Raw genomic sequence first — 20,002 nt, 5'->3', positions numbered from 1 at the left:
GGGAGGAAGGGAGAAAATCTGTAACCCAAAGTTTTAAAAACACATGTTAAAAATAAAAAAAGAAAAAATTTAATGAAAAAAAAAAAGAAAAAAAACACCTGAAGATTGGAGTAGGGAAAGAAACACATACTCAATACGCATTTATTAAGTGCCAATTCTCTGCCAGAGAGAATTGTATGTATCTATGTAGATATATCACTTTAGAAGTATCTGAATTCAATCGAAGCATACAATTTGCTCTTTTTTTGTTTCTTCTTTCTTGTGGTTTCTCCCATTGGTTCTAATTCTTCTTTACAACATGACTAAAGTGAAAATATGTTTAATATGAATTTATATGTACAGCCTATATCAGACTGCACACCATCTTGGGGAGAGAGGAGGGAAGGGAGGGGGAGAAAATTTAGAACTCAAAATCTTATGGAAGTGAATGCTGAAAACTAAAAATAAATTAAAGAAAAAAAGAAGTATTTTCATTCAGTATCAACTCATGAGTTGGTTGTTTATTATTATTATTATGTTTATTTTAGGGGGGAAAGAGGGACACAACAAAGTAAAACAAATACACAACAGGATAAGCCCTCAAAGAAGCTGTATATAGTAAAGAACCTTGGTCTCTGGAGGCACAGCCTCTGGTCCTAGAAATTTTTGTGATAATCTCGGGTGTCTTTTTCTTGTCTCTCCATGGAAATAAATAACCAATCTGCCATTCAATCTATGGGCCTAAAATTGATAGCCAGCAGATTCAAATCAAAGGGAATACTTTCAGCATCAAAAATATGAAATTTCAATATCGCAACAGGAAAAAAATGGATAAAAAGGAACTCTGTTTTCATTTTGACCCTGAGTAGCTAGCAGCCTGGTCAGATTCTTCATAAGGTTGATAAGGATGCAAACAGAACTGAACCCTGAGAGATGCCCATACTCCCTTGCCTTGGCATCGCCCCAACTGAGATGATTTAATCACTTGTGACAGAGTGAAAGAAGAGTTGGAGGCTCATTTCCTGCCACTACTACAACTGCAGTTCTATCCGATCCTGACTCTGCCTACCCACACCTATTTTACCCTTGGCTACCATGCATTCCAATCCTCTGGAATATATTTATCACTTTCAAGCAATGGAAAAGTATGATTCAGTTTACAGGGTTTTACTTTATGGTCAATTAGGTTGAAATATATACATTCTGTATATCTCATCATAAACAGCACACTTTTAGCCAGGACGTTCTGGAAGTAGAGTGTCAGCAAGGATAGCATAATCTTAATACTGTAAATACTGTTTACTCTTAGAGAAATCTTAATACTAAAGACTTTTATTTAATCTAATAAAGCAGTTTTTAATTTGCAAATACTCAAATTTACAAACAAACCTAGAGAAAAATAAAAAGACAGAATGAAGTCTGAATCCAGAATTTCTAGCCTGGGTTTCCATAGTGGCAAATATCTATTATTTGGCAATTCTGAATACCTAGGAAATTCAATAACATTAAATGTGTTATATGTAGATTAAAAAAAGGGTTGAGTTTAGTTACTATTGCCCAGAATTATGCCTCTTATTGATCTGAATATAGCCTATACCTCTAAAATGAGATGCTACTGAAAGGGAAATAATATTCCCATAAACGAAAAATAATCCAGGTTCACCTAACACACCACAATGAGACACCACAGTAGGGCTTTGGTGGAGATACTTGTGGCACTGTTGAATTAAAAGACTTTGGAAGGTTTTGCCTATGAACCTAAAACTTTCTATGGGAAAGTGCTCTTAGAATTTCAAAATAAAATAACTTTAAAACTCTTGGAACATAACCTGCTTATCATAAGGACCGTATTTATACCTTCTTCCAAAAAGTTCAAGGCATTTCACTGCCCAAATTTTAATTATCTACAATAAAACACAACACATTAATAGTCAACCTCAGACAATGAGTAAAGAAACCTGATTTTATAGTTTAAATCAAAACAAATTTGCTCAATCAATTATGTTCTAAGGAAGTAGATTGTATTTACAAATACACACTTTCTGCCAAGATGGCTGTCTTGAATAGGAAACTGACCATCACCTCCCACAGACTGTCTCCAGAAAAACTCCACAATGTTTTCACCAGACTGAAAAATGATCAAGAAATCCACTCAAAAGTATGATAAATAACTTCTACAGCAGAACTGTACACATATTCAGCCAGAAATCTTAGGGTTATAGAAAAGGGGGTACATGTAGCCTACAAGGCTCTTTATCAAAAGGCTCACTCCCTGAGGAAGACCCAAGGTGGTGACACTGGAAGCCCCTGGGGACAGCAATAGGCAGCAAAGAGCTTGGTCAAGCATTCTCTGGTGGAGCAACAGTACTCAGAGAAGAGTAGCCCCAGCCCAACAGCTCAGAAGTCTCTATTATACTGTCCTGACATGCCAGAAAGATCATTTAAGACCAGGTGTTCTGAACCTCAAAGACTGGGCAGGAAGTGGAGAGATCATTACAAGACTCTAAGGGACTCACCACTTCACCAAAAACACAGTAGGGGATGTGGCCCTGGCACAAAGCCCCAAGGAATTAAACCTAGAGGGAGGAATAAATCAAAGACAGAGACTAGTATAAAAAAATTACTGGACATCTAGCAATATCCAAAAGAGAGAGAATAACTTCATAACAATTCCAAGTACAGACTCAAACAAAAACAAATGGACTTTACCCAAGAACCACATAAATTTTCCTAGAAGAAATGAAGCAAGAAGAAAAAATATTAAAGCTCATAAGGGGGAAAAAATGGAAGTAGAATAAGAAGCTAGGAAGAGGAAGTGTTAAACTCTATCCAAGAAATGGACACTCTGAAAAAACTAGACTAAGCCAAAGAGAATTCAATTCAGTAACTTCATAAGAGAATAAGCAATATTAAAACAAAACAAAAAAGCTGAAAAAAGATAATAAAATGTAATACATCTGATATAAAGAATGACCTAAAAACCATTAAAAACCATTAGTCCTCCCCAAAAATGATCTAAAAAAAAAAAAAAAGCCAGACTCTGTATTTTAAATAAATGAAAACTATCCAAATCTATTAGAACCAAAGGGAAAGGGAAGGATAAACAGAATCCACCAACAGGCTCCTGAAAGGAACCCGAAAGGGAAAATTCTGAACAAAGGGAAAAAAATGCAACTATTCAAATATACAAATATGGAGGAACAAGTATAGGGGAAATGGGCATCAGATTAAACCTCACTCTTACCTGAAATAGACAAAGGAAGACTGAACACACACAGTTTGATGAAAAAAATACATCAAATTCAACAGGAAAACAAATGGGAATGAAGGAGGGGTTTAAGAGGTAGGATAAAACTGGAGAGGGGAAAGTTACAAGCAATACAAACTCGTTAACTTTGAAGGGAGAATTAAAAGGGAGAGAAAAAGAAAAGAACTAAACTCTAAGTGGATGCCCCAGATTGCCTCTTACACAACTGGGGAATAAATGAACAAATTATGGTATATTAATATAATTATATTATTCTGCCACAAAAAGTTATGAAAGATTTCTGAGAAAGCTAGGTAGTATGAAGTAAAGTAAGCGGAACCAAGAGAATAATATATAATACATAAATAATAATAATAATATATAAAAGGACAGCAACACTGTAAAGAAAAACAATAAGACTTAAAGAATTCTATTCAATGAAACGAGCAATCATGTCTACAGAGGACAGATCATGAAGCTCATCATTCACCTCCTGACAGAGAGGTAAAGAACAAAAGGTAAAGAGATATATATTTGGACATGAGCAATGCTTATTTGTTACAACGATTTTTTTTTTCTTTTCTCTCTTGCTTTTTAATGGGGGGGAAGGAGGATCAGGAAGAGGGCAGGGAGAGGGTAGCAATAGTGATAGTAAAAAGAGGGCTGCTGCAACATTTTTTAAATGCACAGAAAATAACAGAAGGAAGTCAGAGGAGACAAGTTTTGAAATTAACATTTATTATGTATAAATAAATATATATTTTAAAGCAAACTATGAAATAGAGTTCAGGGTTTCATAGGGCATAGTCTACATTCTGCATTGTGTATGGAAATACTTTTTATGGTGTTTAAATTCAGAATTTTAAAAATATTTAAAGAATTTACAAACACAAAGTAAATACAACTCATTTAAGCTGGCCTCAAAAAGTGGCTGGGTGACCTAGTGCAAGTCACAAGGGACTCTTACTGTCCCCAAGTAACTAAGTTGCAAGGCACAAGACAGTCTGAATAGGTACAGGAAATTCCTAACCAGCAGATCTTTACACTAAAGAAGTGACGGGTCTTGTTCCCCCCCCCAAAAAATTAATATAACATGAACACAATCAATAAGCATTTATTAAGCGCCTATTATGTTCCAGGCACTGTGCCAAGCAAACACTAGTTATAAAAAGAAAAGCAATGGGGCAGCTAGATGGTGCAGTGGATAGAGCACAAGCCCTGGAGTCAGGAGGACCTGAGTCCAAATCCAGCCTCTGACACTTGATACTTACTAGCTCCCATTGCCTAGCCAAAAAAGAAAAGGAAAAAGAAAGTCCTTTGCACTCCTAGTTGGGTTAGGGAAGAAAAGAATGCATTCTAGCATATCATTTGGACCTGGGGAAGTATGAAACAGAACTCTGGAATGAGAAGCAGCGCGGTGGGTGTATTAGAAAGAAGACTAGACTTGGAGTCATGGAATCTCAGAGGCAGAAGAGATTTCAGAGATTATCTAGCCAGGGTGTGGAACCTGTGGCCTGAGACTCTTGGGTGGGGTCTTCTGACTGAGTCCAAGTTTTACAGAACAAATTCTTTTACGTTAAGGGGATTTGTTCTGTGAAGTTTCGGATTCAAAGGGCAGCACTTGAGGACCTAGAGAGCCACATGTGGCTTTGCAGTCCCCCTGATCTAGTCTATCTCAAACTACATGAATCACCTTCCACAACATAACTGATAAACTGCCTATCCAGCCTTGGCTTGAAACCCTACACCTAAGGCAACCTATTCTATTTTTGGATAGCTCTAATAATTAGCAATCAACAAATAGTTGGTGAGTCCCTACTACACACTAGGTACATGAATGAAATAATTCCTACTCACAAGGACCCTACAATCTAACAGGAGAGACAAATAAATACAAATAAATGCAAAGTATTTACTACAAGGCAGTTTGAGAAGGGACTGCTAGTAGTTTGGGGGATCAGGAAAGGTTTCTTCATATAGAAGACAACGCTGGAGCTGCATCTTTAAGGAAAAGAGGGTTTACATCAGACAGATGTGAGGAGCAAATACATGGAGACCGGTCAACACAAAGTGACAATGACGGAAGAAAAAATGTGGTGTGAGGAATAGAGGATGACCAATTTAGCTGGATCAGAACACAGGAGAGGGAGTGATGTCAATAAGACTGGAAAGATAGACTGGGACCAGATTGTGAAGGGCTTTGAAAGCTTAACAGATGAGCTTATGTTTCTATAGGGAGTTGCCTGAATGGGGTAGTGACATGGTCAGAAGTACACTTAAAGATGACTGGGGGAACCAGTGGATAGAGCACTAGCCCTTGAATCAGGAAGACCTAAAATTTTAATCTGGCCGCAGAAACTTACTAGCTGTATGATCCTGGGCAAGTCACTTCACTTCTGTCTCCTCAGCTTCCTCATCTGTAAAACAGGGATTATCCTAGCACCTACCTCTCAAGGTCACTGAGAAGATAAAATGAGATGAAATTTGGAAATCAATTAGTAAATCTTAAAGTGCCATGTAAGTGCTGGGTAGTATTACTATGGCAGGAGTTTTAACGATGTACCTGAGTGGAGAGATTTGAGACAGCTGCAATAATTTAGGTAAGAAATGATGACAGTCCGAACTAACTCAGTAGCTGAGTTAGCAGAAAGTGATCAGAAAGAACCAAGAGAGGTTATGTTGTGAGAAATGACAAGACTTGGCAAATGACTGGATAGGAGCAGTAAGGAGAATGAGTTGAAGATGATGAAAAGGTTAGAAACCTGGGAGTCCAGGAGAAGGATGGTGCCTTTGACACAAAAAGGAAATTTGGAAGAGGGTTAAAATAATGAATTCTCATTCTCCAATTGATAAATGGTCTTAAGATATGAAAAAAGGCAGTGTTTAAAAAGAAATCCAAGCTATCAACACCTATATGAAAAAAATGCTCTAAATCACTAATAGAGAAATTAAAAGAACCCTGAGATTCCATCTCATACCCATCAGACTACAAAGATGACAAAAAAAGGAAAATGACAAATGTTGGAGGGGCTATGGGGAAATGGGTACAATTGGCCTCACCATTCCAGAAACCATTTTGGGGCTCTACACAAAAACATCACCAAAATATGTATACCCCTTTGTACCACTACGAGACAGACACACGCACACCTCTCCCCCTCCCCAATATGGATGACAGAAAAATGACCCATATATACAATATTTATAATAGCTCTTTTTTGTTGTAGCAAATAACTGGAAACTAAGGGGGTGTCCATCAGTTGAGGAACTGCTAAACAAATAAGGATATATGAATGTAATTATAGGAAATTACTAAAGGGATAGTTTTAGAGAAACCTGGAGAAACTTATATGAACTGATGTAGAATGAAGTGAGAAGAACCAGAACAATTTATAAAATAACAGTAACACTGTAAATGAGCACAATTTTGAACAATTTAAGAACTTTAATTAGTGAAATAACTTTAATCACTGAAATAATCAGTGAATTCAGATGATGTACCACGCTATTCATCTCCTGATAGTGAAGAGACAGACTCAAGATGAAGAATGAGACAGACATTTTTGGACATGGCTAATGCAAGAATTTGTTTTGCTTGACTACATAGATTTAATTACCATCTCTATGCTGATAATTCTCTAATCTACCTATCCTTCCCCAAACATCTCCAAATGTCCTTTCAGACATCTCAAATTGGATGTTCAGTAGACATCTTAAACTCGATATGCCCAAAACAGAACTCATTATCCTTCTCCCTAAACCCTCCACTATCCCTAGCTTCTCTATTACAATAGAGGGCAACAGCATCTTCCCAGTCACTCAGGCTCACAACCTAGGACTCATCCTGGATTCCTTACCACTTCTCACCCCCCTATATTCAATCTGTTGTTACCAAGAACGGTTGGTTTCACCTTTGTAACAGCTCTCAAGTACACCCCTCTCCTCTCCTCTGACACTGCCACCACTAGAGTGCAGGCCCTCATCACCTCACATCTGAATTATTGTAGTAGCCCACCTCAAATCTCTGTCTACTCTCATCCCTCCTTCATTCAGGCACTGAAGTGATTTTCCTAAAGCCCAGGTCTGATCACATCACACCTCCTACTCAATATTGCCTCCAGGATGAAATACAAAATGCTTTCTTTGGCATTCCAAGGCCCTTATAACCTAGTCCCCTCCTATTTTTCCAGTCTTGTTTTACCTTACTCTCCAAAAGATATGCTTCAAATTAGTTTTGTTGTTGCTGTTCAGTCATGTCCAACTTTTCACAAACCCACTTGGGTTTCTTGGCAAAGGTACTGGAGTGATTTGCCGTTTCTTTCTCCAGCTCATTTTACAGATGAGGCAATTGAGACAAACAGGGTTAAGTGACTTGCCCAGGGTCACACAGATTAAGTGTCTGAGGCTAGATTTGAACTCAGGAAGAATAGACTTCCTGACTTCAGGTCAGGTGCTTTATCCACTGAGCCACCAAGCTGCCCAATCAAATTAGTATTTTTCATTTATTCAATAGTCAAGGGTATCAAAACTTTTAAAATACGAAAATTTTAAAAAGTATCTAATGAAACCAATTTCTCTCTATGGGACAATCTCAAAGGACCAATGTAACAAACATTGTAGATCCTTTCATTCTTCATTTTAAGCAGAAATAATGAATTTCAATTTTTTTTTTACCATCATGCTCAATAAATTTCCTGCATTATAGGTCATTAAGAAGGTGACTTAACATTGAAGTAGGCAGGTAAAACTAGGGGATTTCCTATATACTTAATACACTCCTTCCCTTAGAATGTAAGCTCTCTGAAAGTAAGAACTGTCTTTTTACCTTTCTTTGTATTCCCAGATTAGCAGAGTGCCTGGCACATAGCAAACACTTAATAATAAATGCCTGTTGACTTAAGTTCCCCGAGTTTCAGTTTCCTCATCAATAAAATGGGTATAACAGTATCTGTCCTCCTTACATCATCAAGCTATTGTAAGGAAGTGCTCTGTGAATTTTAAAGAGCTCCATGCATAAAAGTTATTATATTCTCACACTAATAAAGGTTTTTATATTTAAGAAAATACAATATAGAGAAAGAAGAGAAACAGGTGTTCAGGTAGAAAAATAAATAAGACATGGTTCTTGTTCTCAAGAGAGCTTATAGCCTAGTAGGGAAGATAAACCACGTGCACACATAGTTATAAAACAGAATGTGATAAATTCATAAAGAAATGTACAAATTGGATGCTATGACAGTTCATGGAAAGAAGAGATCCATTCCAGGATCTATTCTAGGTGATTAAGGGAAGGCTTTCACAGATGATGTGGCATCTGAACCAGATTTTGAAGGACAGGTGGGATTTCAAATGGCAAAGGAAAGCAAGTATAGTGAGCAACATGAGCTGAGGCAGGAGAGCAAAGGCAAGGAGACTAGAGAGTACCACACACAGTTGTGGAATAGCACAGAGTATAGGCAAAAGGTTAAAAGACAGGTTAGAGATAAGAAAGGAGAAGGAGTTTTTGGTAAAAACAGAAGTTTGAGTTGTCATGGGTTCATGTCAGAATCATAGCATGTTAAAGTGAAAAGGGGTCATTTTAATCCAACCTTTTCATCTTATATATGAGGAAACAAATTCAGGAGCAAAAAGGACATGGGAATGTTCACAGATTGAACTTTTAAAATCAAACAATTACTATTAAAAAAAGTAAACAACCACAATTTATCACTTTCTCAGATCCAATAACTTTTTGTTGTCCAAAGAAGTCCAAACCAAACAAACAAAACTTTGACTACATTTTTAAAAACAGTAGGGATAACAATGAATTTGCTGATCATGGAGTGATCGACCTGGTAGATCAAACACACGATAGCATCTTTATGCTAATGGCTCTTTGAATTCAATATAAAAATGCTCTCCAGGATCACCACTACAGAGCTGCCCCAAAGCTCCCAAACTCCCTACAGACAAATGACAAAGGCAAATTGCACCTTAAGGCTTAAGATAAATATCTCACCTATAGAAAATTGAGCTGTAATTGAATATACAGTCAAAAGTATCCATTGTAGTTGAAAGTACCCATTCCATAAAACTGAAGATAACAAGGAAATGGGTAGTGGCAGGCCGGAAGCATGTAAGACTTGCCTTTCTGGACTTCAAATCTGGTCTCAGATTAGCTATTTAACATTGGGCAAGTGATTTAACAGCCTCAATTCCTCCTGTAAAATGAGCTAGAGAAGGAAATGGCAAACCATTCCAGAATCTTTGCCAAGAAAATCCCATACGGGGTCATGAAGAGTTGGTCCCAGTTGAAGAAGTGAGTGGGTAGGAGGAAGAAACTCTTAATTAACAAGTTCAGATTATAGGAAGCACATATGGATACCAAACACTAGAATTAGGTGATACAATATTGGGGTTAAGCTAATTAAGCATACTGAACAGAAGAAACCTTTGTCTAATTGGGACCTTTCTCAGTTTCTTTCATTGGCTCCTTTATTTATGTTGGTGTCTGGGCAAAGTGGGTGCTCATTTTATTGTAAGATTCAGATGCATTAATTTTATGTTAAAGTACAAAATAAAATATAAGGTATGTCACAACATGTATCAAGAGAGCTATATATTTAGAGAACTCTGTCCTTTACCATACTAGCATCTTTCTGGTCCTGGCTCTCTCACCAACTAGTTATGTCACCTTGAGCAAATTACTTTCTCCTTTGGGTCCCTCAGTTTCCTCATTTGAAAAAAGAAAATGATATTTGTGCTACCTACTTCACAAGGCTGCTGTGAGTGCTTTGCAAAACTTAAAAAGTACTGTATAGATATGAGCTGTTTTAAAACAATTACACTTGCATTCAGGAAATCACAGAGTTCTTTTAATTACTCCAAATTCCTCTCAAAAATATAGGTCCACTTTTTTAATGTCTGTGTTGCAGTAGGACTACAAGATGTGAAACACTACAGTCTTCGGGAGAATTAAAAATGAGTAGCACACATGAGATAATGTAAAAAGCATGTCATAGATATATGTAGGTTACAACATATAACAAATTTTATAGAAATGGGGCAAAGGATATAATCACAGAAATGTACAATTAAATAAAAAAAGGCTTGACAGCAGTTCAAGTGGTCTACTGGTACCACAGAGATGTCATGGACAAGTCAAGAAAGGCCTCTTTTCAAACTCGTAGAAGGATATTGAAAATAGTTACATAGGATGGTCAGACACATTAAGTTCTGCATCAGTAGAAGGAATATCTAACCCAGTGAGATCACAGATCCAAGTGAGTATCCTACAGCATATTACCCATACCAATATTTCATAGATATCAATCACCAAGAAATGTAAAGGTAAAAAAAAATTGTATAATACAGGGGGTCTTAACCTGGGGTGCATGAACATGCTTTTAAAATATTTGGTAATTGAATTTCAATATAACTGGTTTCAATTGAAAACCTATGTATTTTATTTCATGCATTTAAAAACTTTATTCTGAAAAGGGGTCCACAGGTTTCACACAGCTGCCAAAGGAGTCCATGACACAAAAAAGGTTAAGAACTCTTTTCCTCTAAGTGATGGCTCTCTGGAAGGAGAGACAAGGAAGGATACAGAGAGATATTTAGGTGATACAAAAACAAAACGTATCAGTAAAATATATTTTTTAAGCTGAGAAAATACCTGAAGCTAAAATAGTTTAACATACTTTAATATCTTAAGCCTCAAAACAACCTCAACACTTGTTGCTATCACCAAATATTTTACTTTCTGGCTGTGGATTACTGATTATAGTAACCTATGTTGTCACTGGAGAGGCAGCATGGTATCACAGAAAGAGCACTAGACTTGCAGTTAGGAGTTCGGGTTTGAATTCTAAGCTCTATGTAACCCTCTCTAAGCATCAGGTTCCTTATTGGTGAAGTGTGGAAATATCTAGCCCACAGGGGTTATTGTGAGCCAAGTGCTTTGTAAAACTTTTAAAAACATGGCATTGTGGATAAAATGCTAGACTTGGAATCAGGAAGACTTGATTCAAATTCTAGCTCCCACACTTACTGTGCAACCACAGGTAAGTAATCTAACTTCTTCATACCTTTTTCTTCATTTGCAAAATGGGGATAACTATATTACAGGGTTATCATGAGGTGAAAATGAAATGCAATAAAACCTTCTGAAGCCCTTAAAGCATTATGTCAGATATTATCATTAAAACATTATTACAGAATTTGAAAATTGGAAAAAAACCACAGCAGCCAACTAGTCCAATGCATACATGCAAAGAATCTCCTCTGTAACATACCTGATATATAAGACTTTAAAGGACGGGAAACCCACCATTTCCAGAGGTAGCTAATTTCACTTTCATACAGCTCTAATTTTTAGGAAGTTTTCCCCCCGCTATCAATTCTAAATCTATCTCTCCACAACTTCTACCCATTTTGTTTCTAGTTCTGCCTTCCAGAACCAAAGAGAATAAGAATAATTTCTCTTCCACATAAGAATCTTTCAAATACTTGAAGAGAGCTACTACATATTCCCCCAGTCTTATCTTTTCCACACTAAACATCTCTAGTTCCTTCTACTGATCTTCCTATGAATGTACTCAAGGCCCTTCACACCATGCTTACTGACCTTCTCTGGACACTTTCCAGCTTGTCAGTGTCCTCAAATCATGGTACCCAGGACTAAACACAATACTCCAGATGAGGTTCCATGTGGCCAGAGTAAAGTAGGATTACCACCTCTCTCTCTCTTTTTCTTTTTTTTTGGCTAGGCAATGGGGTTAAGTGACTTGCCCAGGGTCACACAGTTAGTGTTATGTGTCTGAGACTGGATTTGAACTCAGGTCCTCCTGAATCCAGGGTCAGTGTTCTATCTACTTCGCCACCTAGCTGCCACCACCACCTGTCTTTTCCCATGAGTTAATGCCCCTCCTCTGCAGGCAGTCCAAGATCAAATTTGGTTATTTGGAGACACATCACACTGTTGAATCATATTAAAGTTTGCACTCCACTAAAACCCCAAATCTTTTTCAAAACAACGGCTGTCTATCCATGCCTCCCCCATATTAACTTGTGAAATTGATTTTTTTATCCAAATGCAAGGCTTAAAATTATCCCTACTAAATATCATCATATTCTAGTTTGTCAACATCCTTTTGGATCCTGTCATCCATTGGGTTAGCTTACCCTCTCAGCTCTGTGTTCTCTGATAAAGTGATGAATGTCATTTAAGTCTTTATCCAAATCTTAATCCAAATATATATACATGTATATGCATATATGTATGTGTGTGTATATTAAAAAACATATACGTAAGGAGCCCAGGGCCAAGCAAAGATCCCTGGGATAGGTCCTCGAAGTCCCCTACCTTATTGACATTAAACCATAACAACTATTTGGAGTGACATCCAACCAGTTTGGAATCCATCTGACTGCATTATTGTCTAATCCTTATTTCTTCATCTTTTCCACAAGAATAGTATGAGTACTTCATCAAAAGCTTTGCTGAAATCTATCCATAACACTTCCCTCATCTATTAGTTTAATAATCCAATCAAAAGAAAAAAGGAAATGTGGTCTGGCATGACCTGTTCTTGATGAAGCCATGCTGATTCTTTGTAATCACCACTTCCATATCAATATATTTAATAACCGTCTCTTTAGTGATTCATTTAGAATTTCTCCAGGAGTCAAATCAAGCTCCTTAGCCTATAATCTGCACACTCCATTCTCTTCTGTTTTTTTTTAATCAGGATGTTTGCATTTCTTTAATTTTGTGATACCTCCTTCTCCTGTTTTCCATGAACATTTACTAGTTCTTTGAGGACTCGAGGACCCAAGCCAAATAACTTCATCCAGGGCAACAAGATGCTCTCTTGCAATCTCCACATATATATCAAGCATCACCTCCCTGTTAGTAATTTTTGTTATCATTTCCAATGTAAAACTCATTTTCCTTTGCAGATGAAAACAGAAAAAGTGAGAACTGAATAGCTTTGCCTTCTCTCTTGGCAGATCTCACCCTCTATAACCAGAGAAAAAGGTCCTATTTCTTCTTTAGTCCTCCTTTTTTTCCCCATAATAAAAAACAAACTTTTTATATTGTCCTTAGCTTCCCTTGCCTGCCTCAACTCATTCTTAGCTTCAGTACTCCAAGCAGACACTACTGCCATATTCTTATCTTCATTCTCTTATGCTTCCATCTTCCAGAGATTTCTTTTGGAAATCTGATTTGGCTGATGAGTTGTTCCTTGTGCATCCAACCACATTGGCATCTTTAGACACATCCCATGTTTCCTCCCCACAGATTCCCATCCCAAGTCTCTTGCTGTGCCTTCCCCTGAAGCATTTTACTCCATGGGATCCTACATTTCCTCTAAACCTTTTGAAATTGGCTTTCCCAAAACCTAAGGTACATCTCCAATTATGCCTAGATTTCCTCTCCTTCTCCATCATAAATCCTATGATCAAGTGGTCACTTCCTCCTAAGGAGGAATTTCCACTCCAACATTCAGCTACAGAATTTCCCCTTGTTAATTACTCCACCTTTTGAAGGATGAAATTATTACTAAGGCAAGTCAATAAGCTTTAGCTGCTCTACTTCTGGCAGACAGAGAATGCCAACAGATGTCTGAATTAATGAAGTCCCATTACTACAATATCATGGCTATGGGCTAGGCTTGTGATGTTTCCCCAACTTATCTATTTCCTCTCTCCCCAGGTGGTCTTTAGTATACTCTAATGATAAAAAAAAAAAACCCACCAAAATCTACGGTTTTCCTCCTCTGACCTTCCCCCAAATGTTCTCCATCATGCTTCCCCCAGCTCTAGGTCCTAAGATAATATACAAAGCTGCCCCATTTCCCCCTGCCCTGTACCCCTTTTACTTCTTCACTCAGATGAATGGCAAGATACTTTACTTTGCCTTAACTAATGAATTCTTACACTACTTATCACAGTACCTATGCCAAAGGAAATCAATAAGTTCAATATTTCCTTAGATTCCAAGTTAAAGCCCCCAAATAAGCTGTGTCTGAAACAAATTTGGATCATGCATTGAAGACAATGCATTTGGGCAATCAACTTGGGTCAAGCATGGAAGATGAAAAATTAACATCCTGATCCTAGAATCTGAAGGCTTTAACACAAAACACTGTACCAAATGCATGATGGATCCCCCAGGGCTAGTCCTCTCTACCTCTAAACCCGATATCTTACTTCCTTACTATTTATAAAATGGTAAAATTGAAGATACACGTAGTATCTCCCCTAAAAATGCTCCTTCAAAGGAGAACCTCAGCCTGACGTGATTACATATTTTTAAATGTGTAAGAAAAATCAATGAAGAGCTGCCTAGGCAAAATTAAAATGGTCTTTCACATTGTAATGAATATTCAGAATCCCTTAGCAGAAGCAATGGAGTCCCAAGCTCAGAAGAAAGGCACTCTAGACTAAACTGGGCAAAGCTGTGAAAACCTAAAGGAAGCTTTTTAGTGAAACACCAGGTCCAGAGAAAAAGATGAATGCCAGGATGAAAAAATTCAGTTTTTGCACAAACAAAATCAACGCAGTAAAAATTAGGAGTGGCAGAGCTGAGGAAAGAACCTGCTAGAGAAGACTTAAGAGCAAGGGGAGGAGTTGACAGAAAACAGGAAGAACATAGCAGAGGGGGAAAAGAAAATCCAGGAAGTAATGATGGAGAATTCCTTTCCCAATCATGGAATGTGAATAGGGTCTAAGTGGCTATCACCAAGAGAAAGCTCAGTCAGAGATTTTCCTATGAGCATAATCCAGGAGACATACTAGCTGAATTGTTGAGGCAGGTGGCTATGAAGGCAGCTGTTGTAACCAGAAGCCAAAAAAGGATGAACCTGGGGCCCCAGCAAGCCATTAGACTGAAAAAAGGAGTGACAACACGGAAGACCAGGAAGATACAATGGAATATTTTAAATCTAAATTAAGCCGATTAACATAAGACTATACTTGTAAGATTTCCCCACAAGTATGGCTGGTACCCTAAAATTCTCTCACAGTAGTAAAGGTTTCTTATGTTTTTGAACAGTGTATGTCAGACTGCATAAGACAGAGTGAAGAAAAGAACTCAAATCAATTCAAAAAACATTTATTGAGCACCCTTCAACTTGCAAGACACTATGGCTGGAAAGGCTCATAAACTTAGGTGAAAGGTCACAAATTCAATCTTTGAAGGAGAAATCTTAACCACTAAATCTTGGATGATAAAATTATAGCAGCTCAACTATCTGAGGAAGCCTTCTGGTTGGAAGTTGTACTTCGGTGAGGTAGGTACAAGACCACCCAGTTTAACGCCTCACATTTCAAAAAGAATAAGAGTAAAATCAATTCCATTTTCATTAACATTTCAAATCAGCTGGAGTCAAAAGTTTGTTGTTTTTTTTTTTTAAGCCTAGTCTCTAAAATACCCCCAAAATATTCTCTCTACCGCTCTCACCACACTCCCAAGCCAGATATAAGTTCTCACACTGGGCTGGGGGGAGTGTCCAAACATGACCCTGGCAGAGGCTCTCTGCAAATTTAGACCTGTCACTGGTCATCTGTGCATGGATTGCCATGTCAGGCCAGTTTCTTGCCAGGGGCTGGTCATTTAAAAAAAAAAAAAAGGCCATAAACAATGACTCGGACACGACTTAAGGAGAAAGGCAAATGGAAGGGAGGCCGGGTCCACGACCCACCTAGCTCGCCTGCGTCTCCCACATGCCACCCCCCAACCCCAGCCCCACGGCTGACACTGGAAAAGAGATGAAGGAATGGGGCACGAGCCGGGGAGAGACACCCGATCCCCCAACCCTCATTTCCTCCATGTGCCCCCCCACCTGCCCCCTACTTTGGCTTCTTTTAACTGGGGGAGGGGAACAGAGGTGGAGGCAGCGGAGCCCTCCCATCACCCCATACGGATCCAGACACCTCTTTCTCCGCCCCCCACCCTCCACCCGGGGCTGATCCAGGACTAGGCGGGCGGGCGTCCAGCGCGAGTCAGGCCGGGGCCTCCCTGGTGCAATAGGCTATCGATTCAGCCGCCTGTCGCTAGGAGCCCCAGGAGAGCGAGGCCTACATCTCCCGGGCCTCGATTTCACCTCTTTCCCCTATAGCCAAGGGGAAGCCCCGGGGCGAGGGGAGTGTGGGAGGGGGGGAGTGTGGGTGGGGAGGGAGGTGGGAAAGAGGAGAGCGCAAGCCGCAGCTTGGGGAGGGAGAGGAGGGAAGAGGAAGAAGCCCGGAAGGGCAGAGGGTCCACCTGCAATGGCAGCCCCCCTCCCCTACGGAGACGGAAGAGGCCGAGGGGGCGTGCAGCTGAACCCAGCTCGGCCGGGGGGAGGGAGGGCGGAGACGCGAGCGGCCGCCCCGGCCCGGACCCCTCCTCCGCCCCGGCCCCGGCCCCGGCCCCGGGCCTGCCCGGCCTCAGCCGCCGCAGGGCCCGCGAGTGCACCTGGGGAAGTAGCGAGAGGAAGAGTTTCCCGTCAAACTTTGTCAGGGACGGGGCGGCCCCGGCCCCGTGGCCCGTCGGCGACGCAGTCTCCCAGTACCCCGACGCCGAGGGGGGCCGAGCTCGGGAGCTGTCAACCATTTTAGATCTTTTTAGACCAGGCATCGCCTCCCTGCCCCCGCGGGAGGGCCCCCCCCCACCGGAGCCCGGCCCTAGCTTTGGCGGGACTCCCCTCCCCTCCCCGCGCCGGGGCAGGAGGAGGAGGAGGAGGAGGAGGAAGAGAGAGCCCCGGGGAAGGGGGAGGGAAGCGAAGAGGTCGGCTCTTACCTGAGACCAGCCACTGGCCTCCATTGTTGGAGAACTCAATGGCATTGACACAGCCGAAGTGACCGAGCAAGTCCTTCTTGTAGAGGTTTCTGCAGCCCCGCAGGCGTCTCCTCTGGAAGTCTTGAGTGAGCAGCGGGTCCCCTTGCAAGCCCCGCTGCGACAGGAAGCCCACCACGGACCTCATGCTGCTGCCCCCGGGGCCAGCTCTCTTCTTCATGCTGCGGCCCCGCTGCTCCTGCCCTTGGCGGCGGCGGCGGCGGCGGCGGCGGTGGCTGCGGAGGAGGCTGAGGCTGCTGCGGCTGCGGCTGTGGCGGCTGCGGCGGCTGCTGCTGCTCCGGCTCCTCCCGCTTCTGCCGCCGCCGCCGCCGCCGCCGCCGCCGCTGCTCCCTCCGCTCGCCGCCCCGGCCCGGCCTCACTGCCTGCTCTGCCTCTTTCTCCACCCGCGCCCTCGCCCCCCTCCTCCTCCTCTCTTGGTTATGATTATGATGATTTTTTTTAACCAGACATGGCAGACAGAGCGAGAGAGAGGGGGGTCTGGACACTGCGAAGCATTCGCGGCTTCCTGATCTTCTCTCCCTCTGCTCTCCACCCTCCTCCCTCCTCCCTCCTCCCTCCTCCCCCTCCCCCTCCCCCGGCCCAAACTCCTCCCTCCTTGGATCCCCGCCTCCTTCAGCAGCTGATCCTCAGCTGCAGCCTGGCTTCCTGAATACACCGCTTTTCCTGGTGGCTTTCATAGTGACGGCAACACCTTCCTTTCCGCCCCCTCCCCCTCCTCCTTCTCTTCCTCCTCCTTCCACTCTCCTCCTCCTACTTCTGCTTTTACCCTCCTTCCCTTCTCCCTCTTCCTTCCACTCCCCTCCTCCTTCTACCCCCCCTCTTCTCCTCCCCCTATTCCTCCTTCCATCCCCCTGCCCCCCTTCCCTCTTCTCCCGAACTCCCCTCTTTTGGGGCTGGATCTGTGATTTCATCAGGATAGGAAACTCCCGGATGAGGAAGCGCCCCCTCCCAAAGCGTGTCTGCCCCTTTCTCGGCCACTTACAATCCCAGAGAGAGTTGCCTAGATCGCAGGGGTGGTTTAAAGGTTTTGCCCAGGACCATCCAGTGGAGACTTGAACCCAGGACTTCCGGGCTCTCGGTCCACGCCTCCCTGCTCAACTGTTCCTGGGCAGCGAATCTTTTCTTTCGTATTTCTCTTGCAACCCTGGGTGCCCGCCTCTCCGGGTTGCAAGAGGAGGGGGTTCCGTCTTCCTCTGTCAAAGGAGCGGTTTCTTACTGAACGGGTGCGTGTGTTCGAGCGAAATGGAATAGCATCCAGGTCCTTCCGGGATCCGGGTTCCAGGAAAGCCTTTTAATCCTCCTGTCCTCCAAACCCCCGCCTGGAAGGAGCGGGAGGCCGGAGATGCTCCTGGACCTTGCTGCACCCGGCTCTGCGCCGCGGCTTCTCCGCACTTTGTGAAGTTGGGTGTACGTAACAATAACAGGTCCTCTGGTTTTCCTGCCCCGGAATATTTACGCGCTTTACTCTCTGAACCCGAGAGAATACGTTTAACAGCAAAGCATTACAAACTTAAGGCCAAACACAGTGACAGGTTCGATTCTTAAGTCAATTCCCAGGCTCAAGCATTTGATCTGAGAGGCTCTGTTACCGGCCCCACCCCCTCTCAGAAGGAAAGAACAGCTTGGAGCAGCCTTTGGCAGTCCAATATCGGCATAAATTTTAAAAAATAATAATAAAGTCGCTCAACTTTCCTGATTTCTAGACCCAAAGACGAGATGCTCTGGAATTTTGATTATGTATAAATATACCTCTCTCTTACTAGCCTTCCCCAAATACATCCTTAGTTCTCTCTCACTCCTGTATTTATCCATACCAAATAATAATGAATCTTGGAATCTGGTGATCCCAGAGGTTTATAGAAATAATAATAATAATAACAATAAGTGACCCTTAAGAAGTGAACTTCAAAATGCTTTCAGATACCCTACAAAGCAGAGGTGCTAAGCTCTTCTGGGAAACAGACAACACTCATTGTAATTAATAACTGATTTTTTGCAGGACACAAGACCTATCCTTCTAAAACACCCTTAGTTCGATGCTATAAGTTCCTATTAAGATTCCAAGTCATCAGAAACCTGTTGCTGTGCAGCAGCTAGCTGTACATCCCAGGAGGAATGGATACAGTTTAATTGATGGTGACTTTAACTTACAACTGCATTATAGTAAAAGATTATTTTTTAAAATGGATTTTGGTCCTTCTAGAAGAAATCTTCTCTGTTTCACAAAATCATCTGTCTGGGTCAGTTTTCTGGCAGTTTCTTCCTTTTTTTTTTTTTTTAAATTAGCAGATTCTCTGTATATTAAGTTCACTGGTCCAAGCACCAATGTCTATTACTTTCTGTGTGCAATTGTAGCAAATATAAATGTTATTATTAATAAGACAAATAATAGAGGGGCAAGGCTTCTGGACTAAACTTTACAGAAACCCACCAAATCCCAAGGCCACATTTTTAGTGGGACATTGTCCCTTCTAAGTAAAGATGGCAAGAAAACTTTGTTAGAAAAGTCTGCATATTTGGCAGAACTGGTTTTTTTTCTATTTCTTTTTTAATCTTTGTAATGAAAATTTTTTTCTAGGCAACAGAAGGGAAAGAATTATATTAAGAAATAAATATGATATAAAGATAAACATTATCAATAAAAATAAGAATTTTAAAAATACATCAACAATCCATAAAAAAGTATCTATAGAGTAAAAATGTGCAATGCTCTCCTAAAATGCACTTATATTTTTGAACTCCAATTAACAATTCTTTCAACAAACATTTATTAAGTGGCTAGGCACTGAGGACAAACAAAAAAGAAAGGTTCCTTCTCTTGAGAAACTTACACTCTACTACAGAAATGCAAACTGTACACAAGTAAATATAAAGTATATATATGAACCAATTTCAAGAGGGAGGTAGTGCTAATAAGGGGGTGGTGGGAAATCAGCAAAAGAATTAATGTAGGA

The 20,002-nt window shown here is 40.9% G+C and overlaps 1 protein-coding gene across 2 annotated transcripts in view; it reads right to left on the bottom strand.

Moving 5' to 3' along the window:
• The window catches only part of DCAF5 (DDB1 and CUL4 associated factor 5), a 129,481-nt gene extending 112,260 nt beyond the window's left edge, over positions 1-17,221 (bottom strand). For both annotated transcript variants that reach the window (XM_027843726.1, XM_027843727.1), the window contains exon 1: positions 16,992-17,221. In XM_027843726.1, coding sequence (XP_027699527.1) covers positions 16,992-17,208 — 217 coding nt within the window. In that variant the 5' untranslated portion in view covers positions 17,209-17,221. The remainder of the gene's footprint in view (positions 1-16,991) is intronic.
• Positions 17,222-20,002: the final 2,781 nt, after the last annotated feature.

The sequence above is a fragment of the Vombatus ursinus genome, unplaced genomic scaffold, assembly GCF_900497805.2.
Source record: "Vombatus ursinus unplaced genomic scaffold, bare-nosed wombat genome assembly UNPS02014926.1, whole genome shotgun sequence".
Taxonomy (NCBI): domain Eukaryota; kingdom Metazoa; phylum Chordata; class Mammalia; order Diprotodontia; family Vombatidae; genus Vombatus; species Vombatus ursinus.
The sequence above is the reverse complement of the archived record's forward strand: the minus strand, read 5'-3'. Positions and strand labels throughout refer to the sequence as shown.